The sequence below is a fragment of the Psammomys obesus genome, unplaced genomic scaffold (assembly GCF_907164565.1).
Source record: "Psammomys obesus unplaced genomic scaffold, mPsaObe1.curated_primary_1811, whole genome shotgun sequence".
Taxonomy (NCBI): Eukaryota; Metazoa; Chordata; class Mammalia; order Rodentia; family Muridae; genus Psammomys; species Psammomys obesus.
In genome coordinates this window covers 10,657,101-10,674,127 of record NW_026596095.1, presented here as the reverse complement: position 1 = coordinate 10,674,127, position 17,027 = coordinate 10,657,101, and the positions used below count along the sequence as shown (strand labels likewise).

The 17,027-nt window shown below is 41.8% G+C and overlaps 1 protein-coding gene across 1 annotated transcript in view; it reads right to left on the bottom strand.

Moving 5' to 3' along the window:
- Positions 1-3,091: 3,091 nt before the first annotated feature.
- Positions 3,092-17,027, bottom strand: part of Pde5a (phosphodiesterase 5A) — a 119,443-nt gene continuing 105,507 nt past the window's right edge. Inside the window, 3 exon segments of the mRNA XM_055628260.1 lie at positions 3,092-7,052; positions 9,914-9,997; positions 10,887-10,961. Of these exon segments, the coding sequence (XP_055484235.1) occupies positions 6,915-7,052; positions 9,914-9,997; positions 10,887-10,961 (297 nt within the window). The 3' untranslated portion in view covers positions 3,092-6,914.

Here is a 17,027-nt window from a genome sequence, read left to right as displayed (position 1 = left end):
CGAGCTGGGCCCTCCCACATCAATCAGGAATGAAGAAAATGCCCTACTGATTTGTCTACAGGCAATCTGGTGGAGGCACTTTTTTTTTTTTTTTTTTTTTTAAGATTCCCTCTTCACAGATATGTCTAGGTTTGTGTCAACATGAGAAAAACCAAGCAGCACACATGAAATTAGAAAATCATTGACTTTCAGAGACCTGGTTTGTCAAGTGGGAGCATACATGAACCTTAAGAAAGTCCTGACAGGAGTCATACACTTTCTCAGAACTACTCACAAAAAGACAAGATGACATGAAGGGAAAATGTGAGGGAGCCAAGGCTCCAAGCAATAATTCAGGACATATTAAGGTTCAAAACTAGCATGATTATTCATGCATATCATTGTTCCAAACAATTATGATTTTCATTCCATTCACATTTCTTGAGATTTTTGTTTTAAACAACCAGTTTGTTAGCTACAATTTCTTCTCTTAACCCCCAACCTTCGGCTGAATGTAGCTTAAAGCCAGAGAATATTCAATGCAAGTTCAGTGTTTCTGCTGCCTTAATGTTACATTCCTTAAAAACAGAAAATTCTGTGTATTTAATGTAGGAACTGGAATTCCAGCTTGCTGAGAGACAATCACAGGATTATGTGTTTAAGGAATCTGTTAAATGCTTCCAATTTCTACTAAAGGGTTGCTGTCCCAGGAGTGAAATACTGAGTGAAAGAGAACTCAAATAATCTTATTATTTGCTTGGAGAAAGTCTTGACAGCATGCTCACTGGATTAAGGGCAATAAACAGAGCTTTACATTTCCATAAAAATTAAGGGAAATAAAATTTTCATTATTCAGAAAGTCTTAACTGGAGTTCTTTTCATATTTAGTCACCAAAAATATTTGAAGAAGCAGTTTTTAATTATTCATGGCCAGTTATTGCTTCTTTAAATACAAATGAAATTCTGGCGCCCTCTCATGGTCAGAAACTTCAAGTATTTTTTTATGTGTGCTGGCACACTCTAAGAAGTTTCTCTGACCGGTTAAGAGGGCTTGCTTAGATTAAAACAAACGAAACAAAATCCAGTATCTATACCAGGATCTAGTTTATACCAGAAACACCCCTGGGTGCCAGGCGTCCCTTGAGACATCATTAGCAGAACTGAAGTAAAGAACTATAGCCATAAAACCTAAACAAAACCAAACCTGCTGGGAGTCATGTCATTTGCAATGCTTCTAGACAGGACTTTTGATCCAGTAAGAACAAATGTGGGACTTTTAGGACTTTTCGTTCAAAAAGAGCAGGATGTAGTGTCACCACCGACTGTGAGGCTACAAATCTGGGCTTGACTCTAGTTCAAGGCATTTGGCAAGAAGGAAATTCCCAAGTTTTAGCTCCCTGTGTACATCAGGTTCCCACCCCCTCCAAAGGGCTGTTACGGTGGGAAACATTGCCCTCAACTCAGTAGCATAAGACATTACCAATTTAAAAAAAGACTAGTGCTGAAGACTCTGTTTAAGCATTAAATATTTATCAAACTAGTGTAAAAGTCTCTCAACGGACTAACTTTCCCAACGTAAAACCCAGTTTCCCTACCGTTTCCTCAGTCTTTCTTTTAATATTGACTTTATGTCCTTGGTGTAGCCCCATCTGTCTTCCCCTCCCGATCCCTCTCTCCCCTCCCCTTTCCCATCCAACCCAGCTCATCAAGTTGCATCAGGATTGAGCGTGTCCTCTTCCCCTGTGGACTGGCAAGGCAGTCCTACCAGGGGGAAGTGATCAAAAAGCTGGTAAATGAGTCTATTGGATGCAGAGCCCACTTCCCTTGCTGGAGGACCCACATGAAGCCTAAGGGGCCCGTCTGCTACATCTGCTACAGCCTAGGTCTGTTTCCTGCATGGTCCTTGGTTGATGCTTTAGTCTCAGCAACTCCCTCTGGGCCCTGGTTAGTTGGCTCTGCTGATCCTCTTGTGGAGCATGTTACCTCCAGGTCCTTTTCTCTTTCTTCCCACTTTTCCACAAGACTCCCTATTTTTGGCTGTGAGCCTCAGCATCTGTTTTGAGGCACTGTTGGGTAGAACCTCTCAGAGAACAATATTTTTTAAATTAATTTATTTTTTATTAATTATAGTTTACTCACTTTACATCCAAGCTATAGTCTCCTGCCTCATCTCCTCCCATTCCCCTCCCCAAGTCCACTGTTAGGGGAAGTCCTCCTCCCCTTCCCTCTGACCCTACCATATCAGGTCTCATAAGAACTGGCTGCATTGTCTTCCTCTGTGGCCTGGTAAGGCTGCTCCCCTCTTAAGGGGAGGTGTTTAAAGAACCAGCCACTGAGTTCATGTCAGAGACAGTCACAGTTCCCATTACGAGGGAACCCACTTGGAGACTGAGCTGCCATGGGCTACATCTGTGCAGGGGTTCTAGGTTATCTCCATGTATGATCCTTATATGAAGTCTTACAAAAGATCCCTGTGCCCAGATTTTTTGGTTCTGTTGCTCTCCGTGTGGAGCTCCTGTCCTCTCCAGGTCTTTCTATCTCCCCCTTCTTTCATAGGATTCCCTGTACTCTGCCCAAAGTTTGGCTATGAGTCTCAGCATCTACCTTGATACCTTGCTGGATAGAGTCTTTCAGTGTCTCTCTGTGGTAGGCTCCTGTCCTGTTCCGTTTTCTCCCTTTTCCAATGTTCATCTGTCCCATTTGCCTTTCTGAGTGAGGATTGATCATCTTACCCAGGGTCCTCAGAGGACAATCTTTATCCCTACAAATCTTGTAGGCAGGGTCAATTTTGGTAGAAGTTTTTATGAGTGGTTGGTATTCCCCTCCCTCTGCTAGGAGGCTAGTCTTGTTAGTGGGTGTCTTCTTCGATCTCTATGGCCTCTGCTACTAGGAGTCTCTGCTTGAGTCCCCCTCATATCCTCCCAGGAGCTCACCCTGACTCAGGTCTCCAGCTTGTCCTTGAGATACTTCCATCCTCAGTTTCTCTTTTCTCTACAGGCCTTTGTCCCCTCACCCTTGCTCTCCCTAGGTCTGATCTCCAGCCTCTTAACTCTCTGAACCCATTTCCTCAGTCTTAACCCTCCAAGTCCCCTGATAATCACAACACATTCAGTTCTTGTTCATTCGTTTTATTTTTACAGCACTGCAAACAAAGAACACAACGGACAACATGGTGACTTCACACAATGAAAACCCACCTTGACCGTATCTGATTCCACAGGGATCAGGGGTGGGCGGGTGTGTGCTTCTGGAGAGTGACCCTCTCACAGAAGGATGATTGGAAATGGTTTACAGTGTGGGGACAGGAAAGGAAAGAAACCAACATTTTAACCATTTTAAACAACTTCACAACAAAACATAATTTATATAGCAACTCTTCTGCTAGTATAAAAATAGTGCCAGAAACTATGCATCTCTTCAGATATATTGAAAAGACATAAGAATACAAATAGATACCAACAGTGTCGAGTGATGGTTCATTAGAGTTCTTAAACTGTCATAGAAATTTACATTTTCAGCTATTTACATCACTTTCAATGACATTCAAGACGTGTCTACACAGGCTTTTGATAAGAATGTGGAAGGGTGAGGTAAGCTTTAATACTGCCTTCTTTGCTCTCTGCGAGAGGGCAGAAAGGGTCCAAATCTGCAGTCCATGGGAAGTCTGATTTCTGTCTCCCTGACTGGAATATGGAAACATGATCTATGTCATGGAAGGCATGACTCCTTACATAAGGTATTCTTAAAGCTATCAGCAAGTTAAATGATCCATGCTGACAGCAAGACAGAGTGTCCACAGACATATGCTTCATAGTCTGTATGTGACAGACGAAGAGGAAAGTGACGGAAAGCCCTCTTTAATTGCATGTTAAGCTGGCGGAATGAGAAACGATGCTCTTAGTCATCTCCTCCGCGGCCCGAGAGCCCCTTGGAGTTACTGTGTCTCAGCAGCTGGGCACTGCACCTAACATGAGGAGAGGATTCAATAAAGGGTGGGCTGATGCGTGGGCGATAATGAGTAAATCAATCCTTATTTGAAACAGCTGTTTACAGGAGAGCAAGGCGACATTTCATCTTTTCTCATCTTAAATCAGGTTAACGAGAAAGGCCATACCGCTTACCTGACAAGGTTTAGGAGTGTAATACAGGGAGGAGCCCAGGAAGTTTGCAAATGTAATAGGTGCCGAGCCTCACACAACATTCTGAGAGTAAAGGCACTTTACTGGTAGGCAAGAGCTGTGACTCAAGTTCCCCCGAGAAGCCAGTATTTCCAGTCCATTTTCATAGACATCCTTACCTCCATGCTACAACTAAAAGAAACTCTTTTTTATAATTAAGCAACCAGTGAGGAAGCATCATTCTGGGTTTATGCCCCGAGCCAGGTCTGTGTGGAGTGGATTAAATGTGTTTGTTTTCTGTCTAAGGAACTCAATATAAGAAATGACCTTTGTGATGAGGTCACTCTACTTTAATACCCCGTTTTCCGACAGTGGTCTCAAAGGCCCATAAGGAAGGATCAATAGTTGGCTGTCTCCTGGGACAGTCCCCTGAAACACAGGCTTTGTCCAAACCTAACTGCATGAGGAATGCAGCTTTGTTAGGTGCAAAGGTCAAGTGACTTATACACATTCACACAGCATCACGCCCGGCAAAGGCAACTCTTCTAAACACGCAAGATCAGAAAACTTTATAGACAAGTTAGCAAAACACGGGGATTTTTCTGAATGAAAATTAAGATGAAATGTTCTTATCATACTATTTTAGTACAGCTAGCCAAGCAATTAGTCACATAAACAGTCTAGGACAAGAACAACTTCTTGTCCACTATGGGCACTGCCAATATATGGCAGCATGAGAGAGAAATTATAATACTATAACGTGATAAATACATGATAACTTGAGTGGACACTACAAAAGGGAATATTCACATAAGAACAAAAACTATGATTTGTGTTCTTGTACCACAGACAGAAATCCATGTATGGAATGGTTTTCCTATAAAATAAAAATGATTTTAATAAAACAATAGTCTCCTCTGTCTGAACTAAAATATCCAGCAATAAAATAGAATTGTCATGGCACTGCTTTTCCTATATTAATGCCTACGCTAGTATGTAAAACAAACCACTACCTAAAGCAAAACAAAGAATTTGCAATCTACTTATGGCCTCTTGCCGGTTAATGTTCAGACAAATCCTCCACAGATAATCTGTCATCTTTAAAAATACTCTCAGCGACTGACGTCAGAGGAGTGTGGAGAAACTACGAATGTATGTGACTGCATTTTAGGGTAACTTCTCATCACAATGTGCAGGGCGCAGCGCGGGGCTTACAGAATGTCCTCTAAGCAGTGTGTCTCTACTCAGGAATTGCGTTATTTGTCCATCGGTGTATGCGGTATACTGACATGACTGTTATTGATGACAGTCTGTGTAATTTACACACCAGTGCATTAGAGGCAACCTTACAGGTTTCATCTATATGACAAGAAGTAAAAATAAAATAATATTCTGAAAAATGCAGGTATTACAACAATACATTTAGCATTGGGCGACAGTTCCCTGGCCTGGCCGTTACCAGTACGAAGCAGTGCTAGCATAACCTGCTTTTGCCTCTTCATATCTGCGTAAGATCAAAGCCACAATCAAATATATACACACACAGGCTCTAAAACAAACATGTCGAATTTCAAGCAAAGAGGAAATGGAAAAGAAACCATTTTAACTCGAATTAATGTTAGAAACCCAGACCAAATATTTTATCCTCTTTGGGAGGACATGGGAAAAGGGTGGAAATTAATAAATCAAATCTCTTTAATTCTCTCCAAAGTCAAACATTTCTGCACATTTGGAACAGATAATTCCTCCTCTAATCCAGCTGCTCAATGTGATTCATTATCTACATCCAATACTGAATGTTATTTTACTCAGGAAGTTTTCCGCACGCTGTTCCTCTGAATCCGTTGTTTGGCCTTCCTATTGGAGACAAACCTCTGCTACTTATATAATTATTTATTTTTCTTGTGAATTTCAGTTGACAGAAAAACAGAGGCCAGTTTTGCACTCTCCTGTTTGTTGTCATGTCTGACTTCAGGCAAGCGCTGCTGTGACCACTGATCTGTTGAAACTTAAATTGTTGAATTAAGGAGATGAAAAGTAAAATAAAATAAAATAAAATAGTTGTTAAAGCTTTCAGTATTTAAAATGTAGATTTCCAGAAAGATCTCCCAGGGAAATGTTTCTCTGGGATGAGGGCTACCCAGGGTCCTCCCACATCTGTCATACCCTCTCTGTTGGGACAGTCCGTGTGTGTGTGGGGGGTCATCTGGTCCCGGGCTTTGGGTGGGGTGCCTAGACCGCATGCTGAAAGGCTGCTGCGTGGATGGGTTGCCATTTAAGTTTGCCCCATCACATAGATGGGTGAGAGCTTTCTGCAAGTTCTCCCCATCACAGGAAGAGCAGAACAGCTAGATACCACATTTTGTTTCACAACATCTTAACTCTGTTAAGACACTTCTGACAAGTTTATATTAATTTCTCCCTAAAATTCACTCGGTCAGCATTCATCTCATGATGGCTTGAAATGTCTCAGAACGGATTCAATTTGCCTCTAGCCCACTTTTGAGAAAGATTCCTAACATGTGTGAAAGACTGGTGACTTAGAAACACAAAGGTCAGTTATTTATAACCACCAAGCAAACTCAAGCTGAGTGTGGGAATGCCACTTACACCATTCTTATTAACGTGTTAAGAGTGAGTATGACTAATCATTTCATTTCAGTGGCGTAAAACAAAAAAAGTACAGAAAATAGGTAGCAGTCTCTAAAACATGCCGTGCTATGCTCTCAAAAGCTGTGCAAAACCAAAATAGCACACACAAACTTGCACAGTGTTTGCCAAAATCAGGCCGTGGCAGTTTGCGTGTGAGGGAGGCTGTCAGTCCCGCTTGGCCTGGCTGCTCTCCCCATTCATCAGTGTCTTCTCCTGCTGCTCCGCAAGGGCCTGCCACTTCTGTCTGTTCTTCCTGCAGCCATCCAGCAAGGGCAAACAGTCCTTTGATACATGGGTCAGGGCCTAAGAAAAAGAAAGGCGACAACTAGATGGCAGCTTCGGCCTCGGGCTTGCCGCCAAGGGCCACATTCATTACACAAGCAGCCCCATAGCTGGCATTCTCAAAAGTCCTAGAAACGCACAGAGTGACTCGCCTTGAGCTAGACAGCTAAGGAGGCATGTGTAGGGACAAAGTGCAAATGGGCATTTCAAATAACACTGAGGGGGCTCGATGGGGACTCTGGGGTCAAATGACGGCCTGGCAGCAATGAGCATATATACTGCTCCTGTATGGAGTTTGGTTCCCAGGACTCACGTCAGGTGCCCACACGGCTGCCCAGCACTCCAGAGGGTCCACTGCCTCTGGCCTCTGGGCACACCTGTGCTCCTGTGCACACACCCACACAAAGACATACACAGAATTAAGAATCAAAGTGAATCTCAGAAATACATAAGCACTGGGGTGTGGGGGCTGCTTGTGTGGATCTACGGTTGATTGAGCTGGCACGTAAGGGCCACGGGAAGCTGCACCCATGCTTTCCCACAGGACGGTTTTATACAAGGCACTTTCCCCCCCGCAAGATTTCATGATTATTCACCAAGCATAGTGCCGTTTAGCTAAGGACATTTGCTGTAGCTTATTTTGTGATACAGAAATGACAAATACCCAACAAGGCTTAGTAATATTTTCTAAGTCTCTTATGATCATTACAAATGTCTCAGGCTCACATCTGACATGCAACTATGTATGTTTGTATCATGGATTTCAAAAATCAATTTTTGTTGAATGATATGAAAATATCTTGTGGCGCATACACTGACATCAGTAGCTGTCTCTGACTAGTCAGACTATGAGAGATTTTATCTTCCAGTTTGCTTTCCAGGACTTCCTGTTTGATCTGCAGTGAGAGCATACTACTTTCATGATAAAAGCAAAACTACCTTATAAGATCATACGGGATTCCCAACGGCATAAAGAGTGCTTACACAAACTACACAACGGAGCGAAATCTAGAAAGGCTCTTCTGATTACAGTATTTTCTGATTGCAGGGAAGGGAAAACTCAGGAGCCATGGGTATCCTCAACTGAGAAAAGCTCTTTACTTAACCAGTAGGGAAAGTGTCTGTCATACAAAGGAGGTTTGAGGGTACCTAGAACACTGCTCCCAGCTTCTGCGGATGAAATCCTACACAAAGGAGGAAACTGCAGACCATGGGGAGGCAGCTGTGCCTTCTGTTCTATCTTCCCCCCATCCTCATGAACAGTATTATTTATTAAACCTGTTTTTGGTGGTTTGGATAAGAATAGCCTCTATAGATCAGTATCCAAGTGGGTCCTCCAGTAAGGAGAGCAGGGACTGTCTCCGATATGAACTCAGTGGCTGGCTCTTTGACACACCCCCCCCCCCCCGAGGGGGGAGCAGCCTTGCCAGGCCACAGAGGAGGACACGGCAGCCAGTCCTGATGAGACCTGATAAGCTAGGGTCAAATGGAAGGGGAGAAGAACCTCCCCTATGAGTGGACTTGGAGAAGGGAATGAGGGAGGGGGCTACAGCTGGGATACAAAATAAATTAACTGTAATTAATATAAAAAAATAAAAATTTAATTTAAAAAAAAGAATAGCCTCTATAGGCTCATCTATTTAAATGCTTAGTCACCTGGAAGTGGCACTATTTGAGAAGGACTAGGAGGCGTGGCCTTGTTGAAGAAAGTGTGTCACTGGGAGTGGGCTTTGAGGTTTCAAAAGCCAAGAACCAGGACCAATTTCTTTCATTTTCTCTCTCTCTCTTCTTTTCTCTCCCTTCCTCTACTCCCTCCCCAATGCCTGTGGATCAGGATGTAGCTCTCAACTACTTCTTAACTATTCAAACACGATACAAGTCTGCGATCATGGACTAAACCTCTGAAACTGTAATCAATCCCCCAGTTAAATGCTTTCCTTTATAAGATTTGTCTTGGTGGTGTCTCTTTACATAATAGAATACTGACTAAGATAACCCTACCCTGGACTAAGAATGGGAGCTGAGCTCTCAAATGGGCTCTGTACTGACTACATACATATCTGGGGCGATATATTCTCTCTCCGTGGAAGACGAACTCTACACGTCCAATTACTGAATCTGCAACGTCTGGATTAGAAATCTTTGTTTTTGTTTTGTTTTTGTCTGGTCTTAACCTTTTTATAATAACTACAGGCTGACTTCTCAGATAAATAAAACTTAAATCCATTTTAACTTTTAGAAACAAAGACAGCATCTCCTTTCTGTACTGGGATAATAAACATCTAAACCAGTACATTGAACATTAGAAGAATCATTTTTTGCTACAACAATAAAAGCTACAAAAAGCCAAGAGGTGAAACTGGCAGAAGGATGGAAATTGGAGCCCATACTCCTGTAACCTCCTCCTTTTAAAAAGTCCTCAGAAAAATTCCCTTAACAATATCTAAGCCACAATATGACAGTGAAAATAAAAAGTTGGGTGACTGTTTTTTGTACTTAGGCTAAAATTAGACTTTAGAGAGATAATGCTAAGACAGAGTAAGACAGGAAGTGCAGGAATATCCCCCCAAGGACAGCAACAGCACGTGCCTCTTAGCCTCACCAAAATTAGTGTATTGGTGTCCAGCACATCCTAGGCACTCGGTAGATATTTATACATGGAGTGAGTCAATGCCTTTGTGAAACAGCAAATGTGAAATGTATCCCTCATTCTCTACACACATCACATTTGCCAGCAAAAAGAAACAATACCAGTGATAATTATGGCTTTTTTTGACTTGGAAGCAAAAAATATGCATCTAGTGTTAATCTCTTCAATGTACTTCAGATACAATTCATAATATAATATAACTTTAGCAATTTAGCATTTTCCCTGTAAATACCTCATAGAGCTGCAAGCAGATGGCATCTATGAACCCAACTTGCATACTTGGGATTTTATTTTTCTTCTCCCTGTTCATTAGATCCTGAAAATATACACAGACAAATCCACATTTATTCAAAGTACACAGAAAAGGTTGGCTGTAAAGAGATAAATCAGTGATAAGAAGATGAAAAAGATGAATCTGATAATTATCATCTAATACTATATACATATACGTGTGTGTACACACGCACACACACAGAGACACAGACACACACAGACACACACACACACACACACACACACACACACACTCCAAACCCTACAAAGAAAAGTAAGAAACTGAAACAAATAAATGGCTTGAGAAGAACCATTTTCTCACATTTGAGATCAATATCTTTGTATTTAAAGGCAGTATGTATCAAACACTCTTTTGAAGTCACTGTTGCCTTGTAGGAATTTATCTTCACAAACTAACACAGAAAGGCAGTACAGCTGTTCATCATGTTTGTAGCAATGAACATGGCAAATATTAGAGCAAAGGATGTGAATTAAGTTGTGGCTGCATTTATTTCATGTAATTATGATCCATCTACACCAAAGATCATATTAGAGTAAACGTGGCTTATGACATTAAAGTGGAGAAAACAAACTACAAGAAAAATCTGGGCCTGATGTGTAAGCAATTTTCGTCTTCCTAGCTTGTTTTTGCTTTTGTAATCAGCATGTATAATTCTTCTAAAAAGAAAGAATGTGTTAAAAAGTAAAATGAGAAGCTGCATTCCCAAGGAGAGATTTCATAGAAGTATTAAGAAGCAGTATACACTTTAGCCAACTGTGGTCACATGCTGGTAACACCAGCTCCAAGAGGCTGAGGGAAAAGGATTGTGTGATTGAGACTAGCCTGAAGTACACAGTAAGAACCATTCTAAAACAAGTCTATAATTTTAAAATGTGGCTAACGGTTCTCACCAACAAAACCGGACACTTACAGCAGGCTCGATGTTGAGTTCTTTTCTCTCTCTGTCTCCTTGATCGAAGAACTCAGCCGCCACGAGTTCCGCTATCTGGAACAGACAGCAGATTGAGTGTCTGGGTGGAAGGTGTGTTGTTCTTCGCCACAGAGACTTTGAACTAAGATAATGAAATCTAGCAAGCCTGTTCTTTCCAACACATCAGTAGCATCAGGATGAAACAGTAACCAGAAACAGAAATAATGCTGCGTTTGCGTTAACCAGGTCGTCACAATCATTTGATCCTCTGTGGCTAAGCAAGAAGAAACATGTTTCAGTTTTGCCAGTCAACAGCAGCACTGTGCCCCTCTGAATGAATAACCAGCAAGCTACTTATTAAGCACCCATTTCTTTAATCTTTTAAAAAGCACTTAATTCCTTGAGAATTTCATACAATATATTCTGATCATATTCCCTCCTCTAAATCCACCTTCTCCTACCAGATCCACCCCACCTCCTCAACTTCCTGTCCTCTTCCTTCCAAGATTTTCCTTGTTTGTTTTCAAATTCCTGGCCTCTTTTTTCATTAATGGTTGTAGTGTGTGTGTGTGTGTGTATGTGTGTGTGTGTGTGTCTATGCAGATATATATTTCTAAATACATAAATACAAGCTTCTCAGTCAGTGCAATGTTACTTGAGTGTATGTTTTCAGGGCTGACCACTCGGTATTGGACAACTAGGGTGTGCTCTCCCCTGGCTGAGGAAGATGACGTCTCCTGCCCCCACCACTCTTTTAGTTGTCTGCAATTCTTTGTGAAGGGTTGAGGCCCTGTGGGCTTTCTCCCAACCATGCTATCATGTCTTTTGGTGTCATCCTTGTTCAGCTAACACTTGGGGAGTCATGTTGGTGAGACTGATGGATGTAGCTTCCGACATTTCTAGGAGGCACGATGTCACAGCAAACTCTGTGTTCTTAAACACATGTTTATAAAACATGTGTGAAAAACAGCACCGAATGCTGTACTGCAACTGGTTAACAGGCCTTTCCAGTTTCTTGCAATCTCTCTTTTGACCTCTTCTTGCAATTTCCGTTTTTGATGAATATTCTGGTTTGTTTATCTTATAGTTTCTCAGAGTCTGAATTCCACAGACCACATTCTTGTAATGCCACTTGCGGCGTTCTCGAGGCTCAGCTGCAGTGACATCTCATTTTCTTCTCAGCCCGACTCCTTAGGCAGTAGTGGCTAATTCTGCGGAGCCTGTCCCTCTTTTTTGCGATACTGGTAATGATTAGTGATGTTTTCTAGAGTCCATTTATGTAGGAGTTTTCACAAGGGTGACAGTGGAAGCCAACATTTTTTAAGGCTTATTTTATTAGTTTGAATACTGAGAAAGTTTCCCATATCAATTATTTGGTTATGCTTCAGTGTAATTCATACTTGGGAAAACAAGTTTCTTTCCAGTGTCACTATTAAAAACCCACTGCTTCTCAATCATCTACCAAAGATGACAACAGAAGGTTTCGGTTTTACTAAGACTTTTTATTACTTGAATTCTTGGATTTGAACATATTTATGCACTTCAGTCCTTCTGGGTGATCAACTTCTTCCATTTCGGCCACTGCAAACTTCTTGGACTCGGTCTCTGTTCTCTAAACACAGCTCTACAGCTTTCTGGTAACTTCTTGCTTTCCGTGTAACAAATGAGCTCACTATGCTCATTTTCTTGCTCCATAGTTCAACCAGTCATGTCTTGATGGAGCCATGGATGTGCCAAATTGAGCCACTTTAGAGGCCTCGGTCCAACAGAAGCTCAGTACCAGTGGCTAGCGGTTGTGCATAAACTCTTTCAGGGGATGGAGCTAGAATGCAGTGTACTTTCCTGGAATATTTCCAATTCAAATTCAGGACAATGGGATTTCTGTCTAAGGCCTCCTGTCTTACAGCCTTTCCGTTCACACTGAAAATCGGGGCTCTCAGCACTGATCAAGCTTCTTGTCTGCCTTTGTCCACAACACCTACGATACTAATTGAATACCAATATCAATTACCAATAATAATGATTATTTCACAAAGTTTTCACATTTATTTATTGTTTTACATGTATGAGTATTTTTCTTGCATGTATGTCTGTGCACCAGAGGCCAAAACAGCATCAGATCTCGTAGGACTGGAGTTACGTATAGTTGTAAACCACCAAGTGGGTGCTGGGAATTGAATCCAGGTCATCTGTAAGAGCAACAAGTGCTCTTAACCGCTGAGCAAACTATCCAAATAAATAGCAGCCATTATTAAAAGTTATTTCATGACTCATGTGCTCATCACCTGAGTTTCTTCATCACCTAATATTTACTCTTTCTGGTTCTCTTTTCTTTATTACACTGTACCTACACGTGCATTTGTTTACATCTATGCATATATATTTATAGCATCTATCTCCCTGTCTGCGTCTATCCATTACAGGCCAGGATCTACATATGAAGGAGAACATACAGTTCTCATGTTTCTTCCTGAGACTGAGTGAACTTGCTCAACATCGTACATTCCAAGTCCACTCATCTTCATGAAGCTTCTGTGATTGCATTTTCCTCTAGAGATGTTAGTATTCCAGTTTATATTGGTACCATGCTTTCATGACCTATCCATCTGCTTGACAGACAATGAGGTTGGTTCCTACCCTTTGCTATAATGAATAAAGGAGCAATAAACATGAGTATGTAAATGTCTCTGTGATATGACGTAGAGTTCTATGAATATATGCCCAGACAGACGGTCATATGGTAGTTCTATTTTTAAATTTTAAAGGAACCATAATGACTAACTTGCACCCCCACCAAGGTCGAATATGGTTCCCCATTCTCCATATTGTCTCCGACATTTGTTGTTAAATTTGTTGATAAGGGCCATTCTCACTGAGGTAAGATGGCATCAAACACAGTTTTAATTTGCATCTTCTTGATGGCTCGGGATATCAAACAGTTTTAAAAATAGTCATTGGCCACCTGTGTTTCTCCTTTTGAAAAGTGTCTATTATTTCATTAGCCCATTTGTAGATTGGTGGTTTTCTTATCTGTCGGCTTTGCTGGGAGTTTTCTTTGCTGTATTTTCTTTGCCTTTTCGTCTCAAGCAGGCCCAGTTAGTTGCTGTTGATGCTTGGGGCCAGTTCCTGTGCTATAAAAGAACTTCTGTTTGCAAGTTCTGTCAACCTACCGTCTCGAAGAGTGCTCCCTATGGTTTCATCTCATAGTCTTAGTATTTCAGGTTTTACATTAAAGTCTTTGATCTATTTTTAATTGACTTTTGACAAGTGTTGAAAGATATGAAACTTACTTCATTCTCTTGAAGGTCGACAGATTTTGTCGGCACCAGCTGTTGAATAGGCTTTCTTCCCTTTCCCTGAATGCATGTTTTGTGAGGCCTGTGTAACCCTATTTCTGAAAAAGAAACTCCGCCCTAAGGGTAAATGGCCTGGGCATGAATTCCAGTTTCAAAAAAGGAGAAAACCTACAAAAATGTGCTTCAACCACTCACCTCTGGTAATATTTAACCATATTTAATCACCCCTAGCAACGGCTAATCAGTGAATACCTGGAATTTACCCAGGTGTTCTTTACAATAGGTTGAGTAAAACATTCAGGGTTTGGGCCGCAGGACACAATCAATCTAGTTTTATCATCTGATATTTGTTAAGTGTCAGTCAATCACAGAACTGCCAGTTTGGAATTCCTCAAACCTCGTTGTAGCCCCAATAAAAACCCTGCTGATTTGGAGCTCTCAATCCTGGTCTGCTGCATTGGTGACAGTTCTGAGCCCCTGCTTGAGTCTGAATAAAACAACCTTCATGCATTTGGAATGGAATCAGCTCCTTGGTGGTCTTTTGGGGTCTCCGGATCTGGGCACATAGTTTCTTACCCCTTTATAAAAACTCAAGTGGGCATAGCTTTGTGTTTTATTTCTGGGTCCTTTTATCTATTTCATTAATATCTGTCTATTTAATCTTTTTTTTTTAAGTATGTATATGGGTGTTCTGCCTATATATATGCCTGCATATCACATGCAGACCAGGGGCCTGCAGAGTGGAGAAGCAGGCTTCTGGTCCCCTGGGGTTGGAGTTACAGACAGTTGTGAGATGCCATGTGGGTGCTGGTAACTGAACCCGATCCTCTGGAAGACCAGCAAGTGCTGACTGCCTCTTCAGCCCTGTTTTGTAGGACAGTAGAAGGCAGTCTTTATCACTATAGCTCTGTAGTTTAATTTGTGGTTAGGTGTAGCGCTGCTTCTCGAAGTAATGCTTACTCCTTAGAATTGCTTTGGCTATTCTTTTCGGTTGTTGGTTTTCTAGTTTTATCAAATCTTTCATTGATTTTTTCCTTTCTTTTTTGAGGGCTGGGGCTGGTGGATACATGCACACAGTGTAATTGATAGGGAGTGCATAAAGCTAATGGGAAGCTCCCCATCCCCACTTTCAGAATGGCTGCTCTAACGGTACAGAAGTTCACTGAGACGCACGGGGTGTGCAGAAACAGAACTCTCCTCTGTGATTCAACCATTCGTCTGTTAAGGGTTCCAAGAAGTGCCTCCGGGTCTGCTGGATCATATGGTCCAAGTAGTAGAGCAGCCTGGGCATGTTGAAGAGCCTTTTCCTGTTCCAGGCCCCACTCAAAGCTGCCAGCTTTCCTTGTCACTTAGTGTAAGGACCAAAGTCACACACCTAAGTGAGGTATATGCTTTCTCCAGAATCCAAGTAGGCCACTAAACGTTGTGTTTCTTTCTTGGTGGTGGGAGGGCCACATGCAATAGCTTATCCTTCACCTTGGAAGGAACACCTCTGTATGCCTCATACTACTAGCAGGACTCCTGGAAATTTCACCGAGACACAGAAAGCCCTTGAATTTTGGTTGGGTTTCTTTCCCATCCTCTGAGATGCATATGTGTGGTCAAAAGCGGTTGCTACCTAATGTGCACTTGGAACAATCAGCATAATGTCATCAATGTAGTGGACCAGTGTGATATTTTTGATATTTTTTTTTTGGAAGAGACAGATGATCAAGGTTTTGACACCTTTATTTACTTATTTTTTAAAATTTCATGAGCATGGGTGTTTTGCCTGCACGTATGAGGGTGTCAGATCCTCTGGAACTGGAGTTACAGACAGTTGTGAGCTGCCATGTGGGTGGTGGGAATTGAACCCGGGTCTTATTGAAGATCAGCCAGTGCTCTTAACCACTGAGCCATCTCCCCACCCCCTGATGCCTTTTTTCTCTTCTTCTTCTTCTCATACCTCACAAACTACACTTCCTACCTCCCCTCCAGGAGCCTGCTTAGCCTTAGGTCTGGCTGTAGGTCTAGAGGCAACTATTGTTGGGCCCTGAGGGATAACAGTATTGTCTTGCATGGCTTCTCCTTCAGGGAAAGTCACTGGTTCAGAGACAAAGAAAAATTAATTCCTTCAGGCAAAGGCAGAAAGGGCAATATTATATTGCAGGAGGTCAGGGTAGATATGAATCCTCTGCTAGGGGTAGTCAGACTGCTTCCTCCAGTGAGATAAACCCTTCAGAATCTGAGAGTTCAAAGCCCTCAGCTCTGTAAGGTCCTCCTACACCTTCGTCTCAAGTTACAGGATCCAGTTCCTTACCAATCCACACCCTCCGAAAAGGGTTTGAATTTTCTTTGTTATTCAGCCATTCTTATAATGAAGGCTTCAGTGATTTTCTGTAACTGGAGCTCCGTGGCTGCTGTAGAGGAGACTCCAGGGCACACTTAGAGACCTTCAGATTGTTTATGTGCCTCCGGAGCATCATTTCACCGCTCGCTGTTTCCCTGCTCACTGTATACTAGAAGCCGACCAACTTTATCAGGAAGCTCTTTTTGGTCCTTTTGTTAATCTATCCAGAGGTGCGAGAAGCAACCAGACTTCACTGCTGTTTTCCTTCTTTTTCCACAAATTGTCAAAGTTTTACGCACAGAGTACCCAAATTCCTTCTTCTTCCCAAGAGTTCAATCCGAATAAGCAAATGTGTATCTCAGCACATTCCTCAGACAGCTCATAGCATGGATTTTTAGTGCTCTTCTAGCTTCTGGGAGGTTCCAGTAACTGAAGGTGCCAGCAAGTTGGAAAAAAAATTCATCTTTATAATTCTTCATAATTCTTTTTTTTTTTTTTTTTTTTTTTTTTTTTTTT